The 15,047-nt window shown below is 45.1% G+C and overlaps 1 protein-coding gene across 1 annotated transcript; it reads right to left on the bottom strand.

The window, feature by feature from the left end:
- Positions 1-347: 347 nt before the first annotated feature.
- On the bottom strand, positions 348-2,948 carry LOC134096165 (uncharacterized protein K02A2.6-like). The gene has a single exon (XM_062549917.1). It carries the CDS (start codon positions 2,946-2,948, stop codon positions 348-350), a length of 2,601 nt encoding a protein of 866 aa, XP_062405901.1.
- Positions 2,949-15,047: the final 12,099 nt, after the last annotated feature.

Genomic DNA, 15,047 nt, shown 5'->3' with positions numbered 1-15,047 from the left:
TCGGACTTTGTTGTTGTAGTAGGGTGGTAGAATACATGCTAAAGTAGCAAACTAGCTCAAAATCTCGAAATTGACCGGAGGTCACAAAAACAGTATTTTCACCTGCCGTGTCTCGCCTTAAACCGTTAATTACTCATTTTCTTTAAACTAGGCATTCATCGGACAAAGTCCTTGAGCTTCACAGGAGTCTGGATTGTTCTCCCTGATGACCTCTTGACCATGGGAACTGGTGTGGACGGCGACTGGACCGGCACTCCCTCTGGTGATGCCTGGTCTGGAGCCTTTGGTACGGATGCGGGCTGAGCTGGCTCACTCGTGGTCACACCAGCATGTTCCTCTGGTGGTGTCTATCCATCCAGGCTGGGTTGCTCTGGGATGAGCTGCAGGTGGCATCGGTTTCGACGTGTGACTGTGCCTTGCTCAGTTCTCACCACGTATGACCGTGGCTCTGGTGTATTGGAGACTATCACACCAGGAGTCGTCCATCTCTTTTCCCCATCCAGCTTGACCTTTACCTGCTGACCAGGGTGTAGAGCTGGAAGGTCACGCGCAGAGTGTCTCCTGTTGTAGAAGAATCTGTAGGCCTGCTTTGTCTGTCTGTCTTTTGCTTCAAGCTGCTTAAGATTGACATTGCGGGGCTGCAGATGTTCTGTGAGAGTGGGGACTCTCGTTCTGATCTGGCGACCAACTGCAAGCTGGGCAGGGCTCTGTCCAGTAGACTGAATTGGGGTGGCTCTGTAGTTCATCCACGCCAAGTGTGGGTCTGGTTGGCGCAAGATGCGTTTGGCAGTCTGTACTGCTCGCTCTGCAGCACCGTTTGCTTGCGGGTAGTGCGGGCTTGATGTTGTATGCTGGAAGTCATATGTGTTCTTGAACTCACTGAACTCTGCTGACACGAACTGCGTGCCATTATCAGTGATGATCTCGAGGGGAATACCCCAGCGTACAAACATGCTCTTGAGGCGACTGACCACTTGCTTGCTAGTTATACTAGGCAGGTGGGCTATCTCTATATCACGGGAATAATAGTCGACTGCTACTAAGTAGTGTTTCCCGTCTAACTCGAACAGATCAGCAGCTATCTTCTGCCATGGCCCATTAGGTAATGGAGTAGTCATTAATGTCTCTCTGTTCTGAGTAGGTTTGTGTGTGATGCAAAACTCACAGGTTGTAACGCACCTAGTAATGTCCGGTCCGATGCCCGGCCACCACACTGACATCTTGGCTCTCTCTCGGCTCTTGGTCAAGCCGAAGTGACCCTCGTGGAGCTTGGACAGCACTTCCATCCGCTGTGACCCCGGGATGACGATTCTGTCGTCGTACAGCAACAAGCCGTCGGCTTCAGAAAGGTGAGCTCTCGCTTTGTGATAGCCCTGGAGCGTGTGTGGCAACTGCGACATTGACGTTGGCCAGCCGTGACGGATGTAGTGGGTAACTCTCTGCAGATCCTCATCCTGGAGGGTCGCTGCTCGGATCTTCTCCAGTCTGTCGTCCGACACCGGTCTGGTAGCCATCACCGCTTGCACGTAGGCTTTCACATCCTCGTCAGTATCTGACGTTTCACTGACTTTCAGTGGGTTTCGGGACAGTGTGTCCGCAATTATCAGTTGTTTGCCTGGCACATGTACTGCCTTCACGCTGAACCTCATGAGGCGCATTAGCAAGCGCTGGCATCTCAGTGGTGCTTTATCTAGGTCATAGGTGTTAATCAAGGGTACTAACGGTTTGTGGTCGGTTTCTAGACGAAAGCTCTCCATGCCGTGTAGGTAACGCGCAAACCGTTCGCATGCCCAGACCCCCGCCAGACACTCCTTTTCGATCTGCGAGTATCTACGCTCTGTCTCTGTCAAAGTGCGTGAGCAGAATGCCACCGGGCGTAGAGTATCTCCCTGGTCTTGGAGAAGGGTGGCTCCTAGGCCATAACTACTAGCATCTGCACTCACCACTGTCCGCTTGCTGGGGTCATAGTAGGCCAAAACTGGTGCTGTGACCAGCATCTCCTTTACCTCTTCGAGGGCCTGTTCTTGGGCGGCACCCCACACCCACTGGACATCACTCCTCAGCAGGGAGCTGACCGGATGCAGGACGGTGGCCAGGTGAGGCAAGAACTTGGCCAGGTAATTCACCATACCCAGCATTTGGCGGAGTTCACTGACATCCTGGGGGCTTGGCATGTCAGTTATGGCTTTGACCTTGTCACTATCAGGCTTTATTCCATCAGCTCCAATGACGTGCCCGAAGTACCGTAGCTCTGGCTGTGCAAAGTGGCACTTGTCTTTGTTGAGCTTAAGCCCTGATGCCTTGATTGTCTGCATTACAGCTTTCAGGTTGCTGTCGTGCTCTGCTTTGGTCTTCCCAGACACTAATATATCGTCCATCACCACGACTGTGCCTTTGTGTCCACGTAGCAGGGTGCTCATTTCCCTCTGAAATATTTCAGGAGCGGAGGTGATTCCGAATGGCAACCTTTTAAAACAGAATCTCCCTGCTGGAGTAATGAAAGTAGTCAGCCTCTGGCTGGCTGAGTCCAGGGGTAACTGCCAAAAGCCGCTGGACGCATCGAGGGTCGAGAAGACAGCGGCCCCTGACAGCGTCGGCGCCACATCTTCCAGCGTAGGCAAGATGAACCTCTCTCTCCTTACTGCTTCATTCAGTCGCTTTAGGTCCACGCAGATACGGACTTTGCCGTTCTTCTTGACCACTGGCACCATCGGCGCGCACCAGTCCGTGGCCTCTCTCACCTCCTCGATGATCCCCAGCGACTGCATGCGAGCAAGCTCCTGCTCCACCTTTGTGAGCAGTGGGAAGGGGACACGCCGTGGGGTTGTGATACTGTAGGGCTGAGCATCCTCTCTGAGCTCAATTTTGACTGGTTTACAATTTAGACGCCCTATGTCACCGAAGACACTGTCACACTCCAACTCGTCCACTCTCAGCACTAGTCCCATCTTGCATGCAACTGCACGGCTGAGCAGATTGTTTGTGCACGCGCCACTCACAACATATATCCAAAAGCTGTATTTTTGCCCCTTTCGTTCAGTGGTAGCCAGGAACTTTCCCATGCACTGAAGCTTGCCCCCAGGACTGCGCACGTCTGCTGCTGTCTGGCACAGGGTTGGTCGCATAGGGAGGCTGAGATATGAGCTGTGTGCCATGACCGTAATATCTGCCCCCGTGTCTATTTTAAACCGTAGCATTGTGCCACATATTGGGAGATCAATGTGCCATCTTTCATCTGCACTGTTCTCATTGCAAACAGACCCCAAAAAGAATGCACCCATTGACTCTTCATCTTCGTTCTGTGTGGTTATTTCTTTTACAGTCTTTGTTTTGCACACAATCTCAAAATGTCCCGTCTTATTGCATTTTCGGCACGTTTTCCCATATGCAGGGCACGCGCCCATCTCGTGCTCCCTATTGCACCTCGTGCACTTTCCCTCTGTTGTTCTATCTTTGCTTTCGCCTTTCCACTTCGTAGTGAAGCCCTTTTTAAACTTTCTGAACTGTTTGTGTTTGACTTCGTTCACTTCACTGTCCGTTCTCATTTGTGTTTGTTTTTTCACAAGCTCCGACTGGCGAGCCATTCGGATTGCCTTCTCTAATGTGAGCTCGGGCTCTAGCTGAAGTTTCTGGGACACTTCACCATCCGCGATCCCGATGACTAGTCTGTCCCGTATCTGTTCATCCTTGCTAGCCCCAAAGTCACAGTGCTCTGCTAGCTCGTACTAGTGACGTACAAAAGCCTCAACACTTTCCCCACTCTGTTGGGAGCGTCGGTGAAAACAGGCACGTTCGTGTATAACATTACGTTTGGGCACAAAATGTTCATCAAACTTTGCCACTACGTTATCAAAGTAATTCACCTCTTGCTGCACAGTGAATGTAAAAGTGCTAAACACAGGCTCGGCGTCTTTGCCCATAGCATACAGAAGGGAATTTACTTGTACATCCTGGTCTTCCTTATCCAGCTTTGTTGCTATTCGAAAGCGTGCAAACCGTTGCTTCCACATCGGCCATGTAGAAGGCTGTGTGAAGTCGAATGCGTCGGGCGTGTGGAACTTCGGCATTTTTCCTCGTTGTTCTCACCGTCCTCCCTTTCGTCGCTTTTCTGTACTTCACTTCGCAACTCACTGCCGCTTTTCTCTCTCTCTCACTTCCGAGGCGTTTAAGCCACCACTTCTGACACCATGTCACGAAATGGACGGACAAGAAGTATATTTTATGTCTTTTACTGAAGTACTCAAACACAGTACATCTCATACATTGATAACTGACTCACGAGCCACTTAACTCACGCAGTGCGTATGACGTATCATTCTCTATTGACTGAGACCTTATCAAAATAAAAGCTATGTCTCATCACACTAACTTTTTGATGCGCATTGTTTTTAAGCTAATCAACTTTTTAATGGAAAAAGTGCAGTAGATATTGCCACTCTGTATAGAACTCCATTGCATAGTCATTACCTTTAAACATAAGCTGAACATGGAACACAGGAAGCCTTCGAGGCCACTCATGTGAAAATTTGACATGCACCAAAATGGACCTTAAATGCTCAAGAAAATTCCTCTGTACACTGATCATTAATGTATGCTAATGCTGGAAGCTGAATCAGTCATTCTCCTTATTCAAGAGGTGTCAAAAATCCCCAAAGCATATGTGAGTGTGATTAGCGTGCTAATGCTCATGGCAGGTCAGTGTGTGTGTCTGTGCGCGTATGTGTGTGTGTGTGTGTGTGTGTGTGTGTGTGTGCATGTGCCCGTGTGTGTGTGTGTGTGTGTGTCAGTGTGTGTGTACTTCCTAAGTCTAATAGCTCCATCTCTCCCAGATGGTCATCGCTGCATGGTGGCAGAGATACCAGGCTGTGTGCCAGTATGGTCGGTAGTGAAAGAGCCCACCAACACCACGGTGCCAAGGTCATTGTTGTGGCGGTCCGCGGGTGAGACCTCTACAGATCTGTATGCTCCGTCAGTGCTGATCCATTTGCGTCATTGTGAAGTTAATGCTCTAGTTTGCCAATTGTATCAGTCCTTGACGGATCTCCTTGGTCTCTCCTCTTGCGCAACTGTCTCCTTCAACCTTGCTGAGGTGTTTGGTGGAAAGTCTGTACTGTGACAACAAAAATCTCTAAGAAGCACAGTACAGCCCACCTGAAGTCTTTGGGAGCTTCGCCAGTCAGATAAAAGGTTCTCTATGTGTTATATTTATTTATTTATTTATTTATTTATTTTCCTCCTCTGTGTGGCTTGCCAAGAAACATTTCTGTTTACAGCAGAGAATGATCTTCCGCTTGTAAGATTCTCCAGTTCTTAGGTTACAGCTTTGTAGTCTCTCTCTCTCTCTCTCTCTCTCTCTCTCTCTCTCTGTGCTTGCCAGTAGTTCTCTCTAGAGAGAGAGTGATGGGAATTGCTGCACTCAAATCAACCATGAGGAAAGTGGAGGAGACTTAAAGTGAACATGGTAGGCCTACTAAGTGTGTGCCTGTCAATAATTACGTATATGGTCATAATATTGTGGCGTGTAACTGCTGTATATGTGTAGGCTTTCTGTATGTGTGAGTGCTCATTGTGGCTGAGACAATATGGAGCTGTATGTGTCCCTCTGCAGTGCTGTTGTCTGTCTCCTGTTATTGCTATTGTCTCATTTTCAGCACTGGGATATGAAGTGAAGTCAATAACCAGTTGAACTGTATTTACATTGCAGGGATTTTACACTTGCTTCTTAAAAGCTCAATGAAGCTCATTGATTATGGACGTTTCAAATGACGAATTTAAAAAGTCCTGGTTGAGGCTGACCCTTGAACGGAACCTGCTCTCAAAACAAGGCAAAAGTTTAATGAGTATATGAAAGGAGTAATCCCAACCCAATCACAAAGTTGAGCTTGGTCACAGGAAATGCCTTTAGCGGTAAACTAACGAAACAATGGTAAAAATTGGAAAGAGTGCAGAGATCATACATGTACATAACAGAAGCAATACAATATGTGATGAACTGAAAGGCACTAAAAGATGTCATGAAGCTGAATTAACTTGAGACCAATGTAGGCCAAAAACATTGCTCTGTCCCTATCATGCACTACTACTGTTTGTTGCCTATGGGGACTATTTTCAGGTGCTGAGCGTGATATCACTGCGCCCATGGTATGTTTGCAACTTTCTTTGATTAATTACGCCATGATGAGAGTTGTAGTTTCATGTCAAATCGGCCCAGGAAATCGCCAGGTTTCATTTTCAGTTTGTCTTATTGTACCTTCTAACTTGAAAAGAGACACGTTTTAAATGGGAAAATTACTGGAAATCTTGGTCACTTTAAGCGTGATGTTACCAGGCGAGATGCTAATGGTCTAATCCGATTCAATGTAGGTTGAAGCTAAAGGTTGTATTGCCAGACTCACAGAATGGCTGGATGAATGGGAAAAAGGTAAATATTAATTGTTTTGCTCGAGGGGTGGTGGAAAATGAGCTTAATTCCAAAAATGGTGGAATATCCCTTTAAGATATCATTAATCCGTTTTGAGCCATGGGTCATGCAAAAATGGAAGACAAACGCAAGTAGGGTTGGATCAAAGGCAGAGCTAGACCAGCATTGGTCTGGGGTAATGAATGAATGATGGAGAGACATTTGCTATAGCTTGATCTGCTCAACTTCATACTGCTGACTCAAGAAGCCTTATCCATAGTACTTTTCTAGTTCATGTAGCCACGGAGAGACCATATTAAAGGGATGGTGTGCTTCCTCCGTTATTGTTGCGTTTTATTGTGACAGAGGGAAAGATTCAGTTACATGTACTCCGTGCATACATGGCTCCTTTGGAAGATGCAGCCAGCGCACCTGTCTGAACTTAAACACCCCCCCCCCCCCGACCCCCCACCCCCCTGCTGTTTTGCGTCTGGAACAAAGGTGGTTGAGGCAGGCATAAATAGATTGGGTCATACAATGTTAATGTGCCTTAACTAGTCCCTGCTGAGTAATTCCATAGAGCAGGCGGAGACTTCCTGAGACATCTCGCCCATGTGATCATTATCTCTGTGTGACTAAACATAGTGTTATGGCGCTCATCTCTTCTGCACCTTTACCTGGCTGACTGCTCCTTTCGCCTGTTGATTCCAGCAGAGAAGTGATGTGTTAATGTTCCAAGTTCAAAATGCGATTCTTAATTACAAAATCTTAGTTTAAAGAGCACTAATCCCTGAAAATATAGTCTGTACTGTACAACAAATATATACAGTACATAAACTTTGCAACCATTTACCAGCTAGAAAGAAATATTGAAAAGATCTACATGTTTACCACATGAATACAAATTACATACTGTAGCATAGCCTTACCTTACTTTACTTCACCTACTGTAAACTTCACAAACTGACAATAAACAGCAACCGCAGTCAGGAAACAATGTGTGCAGGCCTGTCTTTACTGTAAATAAAACACATTCTTCTGACTGCAATTTTTGATGGCAATAGGTCTTCCTACTACCGTTTATTACAGTCACTTTCGATTTTAAAGCTATAGCGTCACCCCCTCTTGGTCGGTCTTGAACCGATGGAAGTGTTGGTGAATTATAGTGTTCAAGACTTCTAGTAAGGAGATCTAGGGCATGGCCAGGCTAGTATTTAACTGATATACTATATTTGTTAGTAATGTAGTAAATGTTGATGCTTGAAAGAATATTAGACTATTTTTTTTCTTTCCAGGAGTTTCTGATGTTACATTACTGTCCATAACATAGACCATTACATTGGTGTCAAACGGTCCAAAATCCCAAATTTCCACTGTGTAAGTAAGTGCAGAGCCTGTGGAGTGTGGGGTTTGATGTGAGAAGGTCCTTGTGTAGGGGTTACAGCCTGTCTTCTAAATACCACAGAGGGAGGCGTGGGCTACTATGGAGGGATGAAGGGAATTCAGTGACATTTTGAGTCGCACTATATTCACACAGCACTCTATTCAGAGGAGTGAGAGGAATATAAAACACAGTGTGGGCCAGAGAGGAGGAATCGTCACACTTGAGTGCAGACAGCAAATGCGGCCAGCCACTCTAAAGTGTAAACTCTTTCATATAGGCAGAGATGGGTTTTGTGACAGAAGCAGGTTGAGCGCTATACCAACCATTAGGGCCTGTGGCCACCAGTCATGTGCTATTGCGCTGACAGCGTCCTCAACCTCATTTGCAGAGCGCCTCAGTCAAGTGTTTATTGTTGCTAGGTTACAAAGTTTTGATTGGTTGTCGAGAGAGAATTGACATTAGCTGCGTTTCCATTGACCATTAAATTGCGCAAATTAAGAATTGCGAAAAGAAATGTGCTTAATGGAAACACGCACATTTCGAAAAAACTCACATGTTTCGATAAAAAGTTTTTGCGCTCGGGTGAGGTGGTATTTCGAGGGTATCGAAATGTGTATATTTCGCAAAACTGCAATGGAAACACTTTTTTCGCATCTGACTAGTCACGTGATCCAACAGCCGGATGTTAGGAGGAACGAAACCGACGAAGAAGACTGTCAACAGGAAGTGGCACCGGGAGAATAATGTAAAAAAATTAATATGTTTTTCATTAAAAGTGGCTCGTGTCATTCTAAAATGTTGAATCCACAGCTCCTCTGTGAACTCACCGACAACACTTTCTCAAAAACGCTGCTTAGGCTACGCAACCGCTCAACTAGTTTTGTTTACCCATAGCAACAACGTTGCTATGCTTTGCTGGTTTAACGTGATGAGAACGATGCTGAAAGAGATCTAGATTCTAGATTCTAGTTCTAGAAACTAATCAACTGCTCTGATCTACGAAATATTCCACTGACATGGCTGTGACATGATTTAAGCATAGGCCTACAACAAACTCCTGTGAAATATGTCATTTTTAATTTTATGTTTCTGCCCCACCAAAACGTAGGCCTCCTCCGCTGATGGCTTATAGCCTAATGACTGATAATCAGCGTTAGTGCCGTGGTGGCAATTTGAATGCATTTAGTGTAAATCTGGGTTATGTTGATAACCGTCATGTCTCCTAATGATTGATGACAGCACGCGAGAATACACGAGATTTTAATTTAGTTAGCCGAATGTAATGGAAACACCGCAATTGCGAAAATTGTGATTTTCGACATTAAGACAATATCGACAAAGTTTTTGCGCATATTTGTAATGGAAACTCAGCTATTGACAGGCCCACACTGTAAAAAAAGAAAAGTCAAACCAAACCATATGTTACAGTGGCATAAAACAGTCTAAGTTTGAATGGAACCCAATTGTGTTCAATTGAGTAATCTATTTTTCTGAGGTATTGAGCATGCACAAAGTATCAGCGGTTTGGTGGCACATCTTCATATCTCATATTTTCAATCTCAATGAATGCTTCTTAATACTATGGCATATTCAAAGTTATCGTCCTTTAACATTGATATTCATTGATGTTGATACATCTGAATGCCTACTCTCAGTACATGTCACCTGTATCACACAATGACATTGAAATGTCGTGAATATTTCATCTGAATTACTTGATCAAATTGAGTAAACACGGCATACATACATTTTGTAAAGCGAAAGAGAAATACTAGACTGGAAAAGTGTTTGGTGGACACAGGGCCTTGCAGTTGGAAGACCTGGTTGAAATGGACACTGTTGTAATTACAAATGCATCAGGGCAATGGATAAAACTGTACTGTACTGACCCACCAATCAGGCTGAATTTGGAAGTCGATATTAATCTTGAAGTCCATGCAGGATCAGAACTGGACACTGACTATCTCTGACCAGGATCTAAATTATTTGTAAACTGCTTCTGGACCATCAATAAGGCCGATCTGGATTATCACTATACTCTGTGGATGGATGTGTTGCGAAACCGATTGGTGTTGATGCACTGCGTCCGCACCAGCTCAGGAATCCAGATCTTGCTGTCACTGGTGTGGAGAATGGACCACAGCCTGGTCAGAGTGTGCTGGGACCAAAAGCAGAGCTGACCTATAGGGAACAGGGGACTGTGGGCCGCACCTCCTCGGCGTCTCCCTGAAGTCGGCTGCCATACCTGGGTGACGAGTAGGTTGTTAGTGAGAGTCCCCAGGCTCATATGGGGAATAAATAAACAGGTATGGGTTGTCCCAGATGGAGGGAGGGATAGAAAAAAAAGAGATGGGTGACATTCTGTTTCTCTCTCTCTCTCTCTCTCTCTCTGAGTGCAGAGATGGCATAATCGCTCTTCGCCTGAGGGGACCCAATGAGTCATCAGGTGCTAAGTGTCAGAAGGCAGCAGGCTGAGGTATCTGCTGCAGCACAGATCCGGGCCCAGCTTTTGCCATACACAGACTTGAGAGCGCACACAAATATAAATATATCAAACTTACAAACACGAGTTAGAACCTGCACCCAAATAACATCTTCATCTAGGACTAACAGCTCTGTGTTAGGGATCCCATAGAAACGACTCTATCCCTCAGGAGACTATATCATGTTGACTGTTTGGGGTGACTGCGTATAGACTGTCTGTGTAAGTAGCTAAGGAAGCTGTCAGGACATGCTGGAAAGGCACAGGGACGGCACTCTCAGGCTGTTCCATGTGGCACTATGGGAGTGAAGGAAGGAGACTTGGGGAGATGTACACAGAATTTTAAATGAGAGTCTCACTGTTATGTTTGAATGACTGAAAAGAGTGTTTATGGATAGGCCTACTTGTATGAATTTCAGACTGGGGCTTGTTTACACACACACACACACACACACATACACGCACACATGCATGCGCATAAGCACACACACACACACGCACACATGCACATAAGCACACACACACACACACACACACACACACAGGCTTTCTTTCTTTATCTACAGTATCACTCTCTCTCGCTCTCTTTCTCTCGTGCACACTCTCTCTCTCACACACACACACACAGACTTTCTCTCTTCCTTCATCTATCTCTTTATATCTCTCTCTCTTTCTCTCTTACACACACTCTCTCTCACACAAACACACACACACACACACACACACGCCAAAAGTACTTCACACTGAACCCATGGATTACCTTGCCCATGTTCTTCCCTAAAGCAAACGAGGCGTGTTGAACAATAAGGAGCAGAGAAAGAGAAGCATGTTAAGATAGCACTGGAGCTCAGACAGTCCCAATCCCCTCCAGCCTCTCTGCTCCGGCTTTGTCTCACCTCATGCTTAATCTGGACTGACGGGGAATGATATAGAAAGAGCACAAACTCCATGAATAAATGTATGCTGTGGAAATAATGTCCCGTAGATGTTGCAGGTATAAATTGAGAAATGTTGACTTTTTCAGGGAGAAGGTCAGGATTTTTGTTCTGTCTGCATCCTTTGTTATGGCCCCTATTCCTCAGTTTTAGAAGTGCAATTGTATTCTTGTCCCTCTTTATAAAAAGTAGGGATACTGCAAGTTATTTTTGGTGGTTAGTAAACTCAGATAAAAGTGAATTGTATAAAACTGTCCTCTGCATTCATTCTTTGAACTAATACACCTTTGCAAATCCACAGAGTGGAACAAGTTGACAGGAAGCTACTACTGAGATAAAGATGAGAAAAGAGAGTAATTCTTGGAGAGGAAGGACAACATGTAATTTACATAAAGCATATGCCAAAGAAGACAGAAGCAAAGAGTGTTTTTTTGTTGTTGTTATCTCCCCAGCCTAACTCTGACTGTTGTGGATGAGCATCAGTGTGGGGAAAGCTGACAGTGATGTCAGGAAGTTCTCTGACTTCCTTTTGCCTCTCTGCATCTGTTTAATGTAGACAGCACACTCACACACTCTTAGCCTCTTCTCTTGAAGTGTGTGTGTGTGTGTGTGTGTGTGTGTGTGTGTGTGTGTGTGTGTGTGTGTGTGTGTGTGTGTGTGTGTGAGTATGTGTGTGAATGTTTTAGGTGCAGTGTTTGCATGTGCAAACTTCAGTATGTGTGCGTGCATGCATGTGTGTGTGCGTGTGTGTGCATGCGAGTGTGTGTTTGTGTGTGTGCGTGCGTGCGAGCGTGTGTGTGTGTGTGTTTGGGGAGGGCAGTTGGCTGGTTGCCTGCCCTTGGCTAAGCAGGGGCCTGTGGATCTGTTAGAATGCAGCCCAAGGTTCTGGAGGTCCCAGCTCAATAAAGCACCAGGTTCTTCATGGTTCCCCACTGAACCCCTTCAGCATGCTATCTCCATTTGCCAACAGCTGGAGGAGTCCGGTCGGAGTCATTTCCGCTCATGCTTCTCATCATTATAGTCTTGTTGTCATTAGTGGAAAATGGACATTGCTGTAAATATGATATACAGTGTCATTTGGATTATTTATGAGAGGTATTAAAGTGTCTTTTGTCAAAAGCAATTCTCCCCCGACAAAGTCATGTATCACCAAAACAAATTCTTAATCTGAGAAATTGTTTTGGGTGTGTATTAACAGTCATATTTAACCACAGATACTTTCACAATGCACTTTATGTCACAAACCTATGTAAATGTGACAGACAAATGGTTTATTGTGCAATCCTATAACTAACCACACAGTGTCTGGTTTATGGGTTGGGTTTATGTATTACAAGCTCTGATACTGTGTACAGTATCATTTGATCAAAGTCAGACTTCAACGTCATGTGCCATTCCCAAGGTTTCTTACAAAAAGAAATCCTCTGAGACAGAAAATTGTGGCATTTAAAATTGCTTGTCATCTTTATTGAATACATTTATTTTTGCTTATCGCTGAGAAAGAGAGGGAGAGAGAAAGAGAGAGAGAAATGCTTTCTGCAAGGCCAGTCTCTACTTGTGTGATGAATGAATCAGGGGACGCTACTTTGATTGCAACCATTTGTTATTGTTATACAGTTTTTATGGCACTACCAGAAATATATATAAATGTGAATCATGATGCATTGGAATGGATGGGTTTTTTGACTGGCTCCTGAAATCCCAAGGTAATACTTCTCTCCGCGTGGATGCGTATGTGCATGTGGGGTTGTTTGGGTTTAATTTTCAGAGTTTACTTCTTCAAATGGAGAACTCTTTATGTTGACCTTGTAGTACACATGCATCCTCTCTCTCTCTCTCTCTCTCTCTCTCTTTCACTGTGTGTGTGTCTGTGTGTGTGTGTGTGTGTGTGTGTGAGAGAGAGAGAGTCTGGCACATACATGGAACTGTGGTGGAATCAAAGTGTTCACATTACTACTGTCGGAAAAAAAGGATTTGTTGTACAACTATCATGAGCAAAATGTATAATATTTAGCTGAATACATGAGAAAAAGCAACTGTGCATGAAAGTGACATCATTTCCCAAAATATGTTTTTTTTTTCTACTGTGGGAGAAACAACTCTTCTTTTTAATGAAATGCCTCAATGTTAATTAAATTTATGCATTTCAGACTCTTTTGAACCTCCAGAAATTCTTACTTTGCAACAGATACAAGCCTCCCCTCTTGGCGATTTGAAATTACTGTTGGTAGCAGTCATTGGGCAAATTAAAAATTAAACAGGAGAGGAGACACAGTTTAATTAACACCCTTTGTGTACCTTCCTCAAAGCTTCAAGAATGCACTCTTTTCAGCGGGACTTAATGCATGCCCTCCCATTTGTGTTGAAGTATACACTCCATAGTCATTCAGACAATGTAGATAAATGACATAAACTCTTTTTGTCCTCTCACTAGGCGTTTTCCGTAACTCGACTTCAAACGGCCAGCCAATCTTACACTCTATTGCGTAAATCCCCTTCTCAGGGTTTATATTGTGAAAGAGTGAGCCTGAAGGTTAGAGACAGACGTTCATTTAGCCCATATTCTATGCAAAGGCGGTAAGAATCCCCCAGAGGAGAGGCCAGCCATGCGCCAGGGCTCCGAGGGCTTCCGCCGCCCTCTTCTCCAGAGCTGCTCTTTCATCGGAGAGTGATGGAGAGAGACTGCCAGAGGCAGAGGCCCACAATGCCACTAACTGACCAGCCGTCTGAAATCCCAGCAGCCCCGGCGGCGAGAGCGTCAGGAGCGGCGACCGTGGTACATATCTATCTCCAGCTGTGATGGATCGCTCTGGCATGTAAACACAAGGGTGTCAGTGGAGGGATCCAAAGCGATAGTGACGTGCTACAAATGAAGCAGGAGGAAGGGGCACCAATACCCCAGGGCTGGCCTGTTTGGGTTTCACCGCTGCTGAGGGAATATTAAGAGAGAAGGAAGCAGAAATCAGGATGGAGGGAGGTAGAGAGGGAGGTGGAAGCCACATCAAGCACAGCCAAACATTCTGCTGCTGTTAGTTTGTGTGCTGTTTTAGTTATGATGATGTACTATTAATCCCATTCAGTAATGAATGCTTTAATTTCATCTTTGGCAGGCATAAAGTCAGGAAACATAAACACGAGGCAGCCAAATAAGGAGGAAAAATGAAGCGCCGTGTTGACATGCATGAGGCGTGTTTTGAAATAACACTCTAAGCAGCGATGCTTTACAGAATTGGGAGGCCTACGCAATGAATAGCTAAGCTCATGCTAAGACATCAGGGGAAATGTGTTTGTTGCTCTCCGAATCCAAAGGCAATTTTGCCCTCGGTCCTCCCAGTGAAGGCATTAGTCATGGAGAGAGGGCAGACAATTCAACATGAGGTGTCTACTGAATCTCATTCCACAAACATATATGTTTCTATACGTGAGCTTGACCTTTGCTCTCCTTTAGTGTTCTCGTGAGCCCAAGGCAATTTTTAAGATATAGGTCTGTGTGTCCTGCATTCACACAGGGAGAAGATACCCCCTCCACAGTGGCCACTTTTATTCTGTCTGTGAAATGACATATTAAGTGTGTGTGTGTGTGTGTGTGTGTGTGTGTGTGTGTGTGTGTTTGTGTGTGTTGACGTGTATATGCAATTCTGTGTGTCCGTTAGATAGATAAAGCAGGATAGATAGAGATGTTGAGATGTATACTGCGTTGTTAGTGCAACAGGGGAAGAGTTATCGTGTTGCTGGGACTGTAGTCAGGGATTTGAGACTACATGAGGTCACAGGGCTGGAGTAGGACAAGCATAAACAAGCTTGGCCTGTGCTCTCGGATCACACAGCAAATAAAACATGTCCACG

Source organism: Sardina pilchardus, chromosome 11 (assembly GCF_963854185.1).
Source record: "Sardina pilchardus chromosome 11, fSarPil1.1, whole genome shotgun sequence".
Taxonomy (NCBI): Eukaryota; Metazoa; Chordata; class Actinopteri; order Clupeiformes; family Clupeidae; genus Sardina; species Sardina pilchardus.
Note: the sequence above shows the minus strand (reverse complement) of the source record. Positions and strands in the feature narration are given on the sequence as shown.

Coding starts and splice junctions, on each gene's coding strand:
- LOC134096165 (XM_062549917.1), bottom strand. CDS start 2,948: ATGGGACTAGTGCTGAGAGTGGACGAGTTGGAGTGTGACAGTGTCTTC.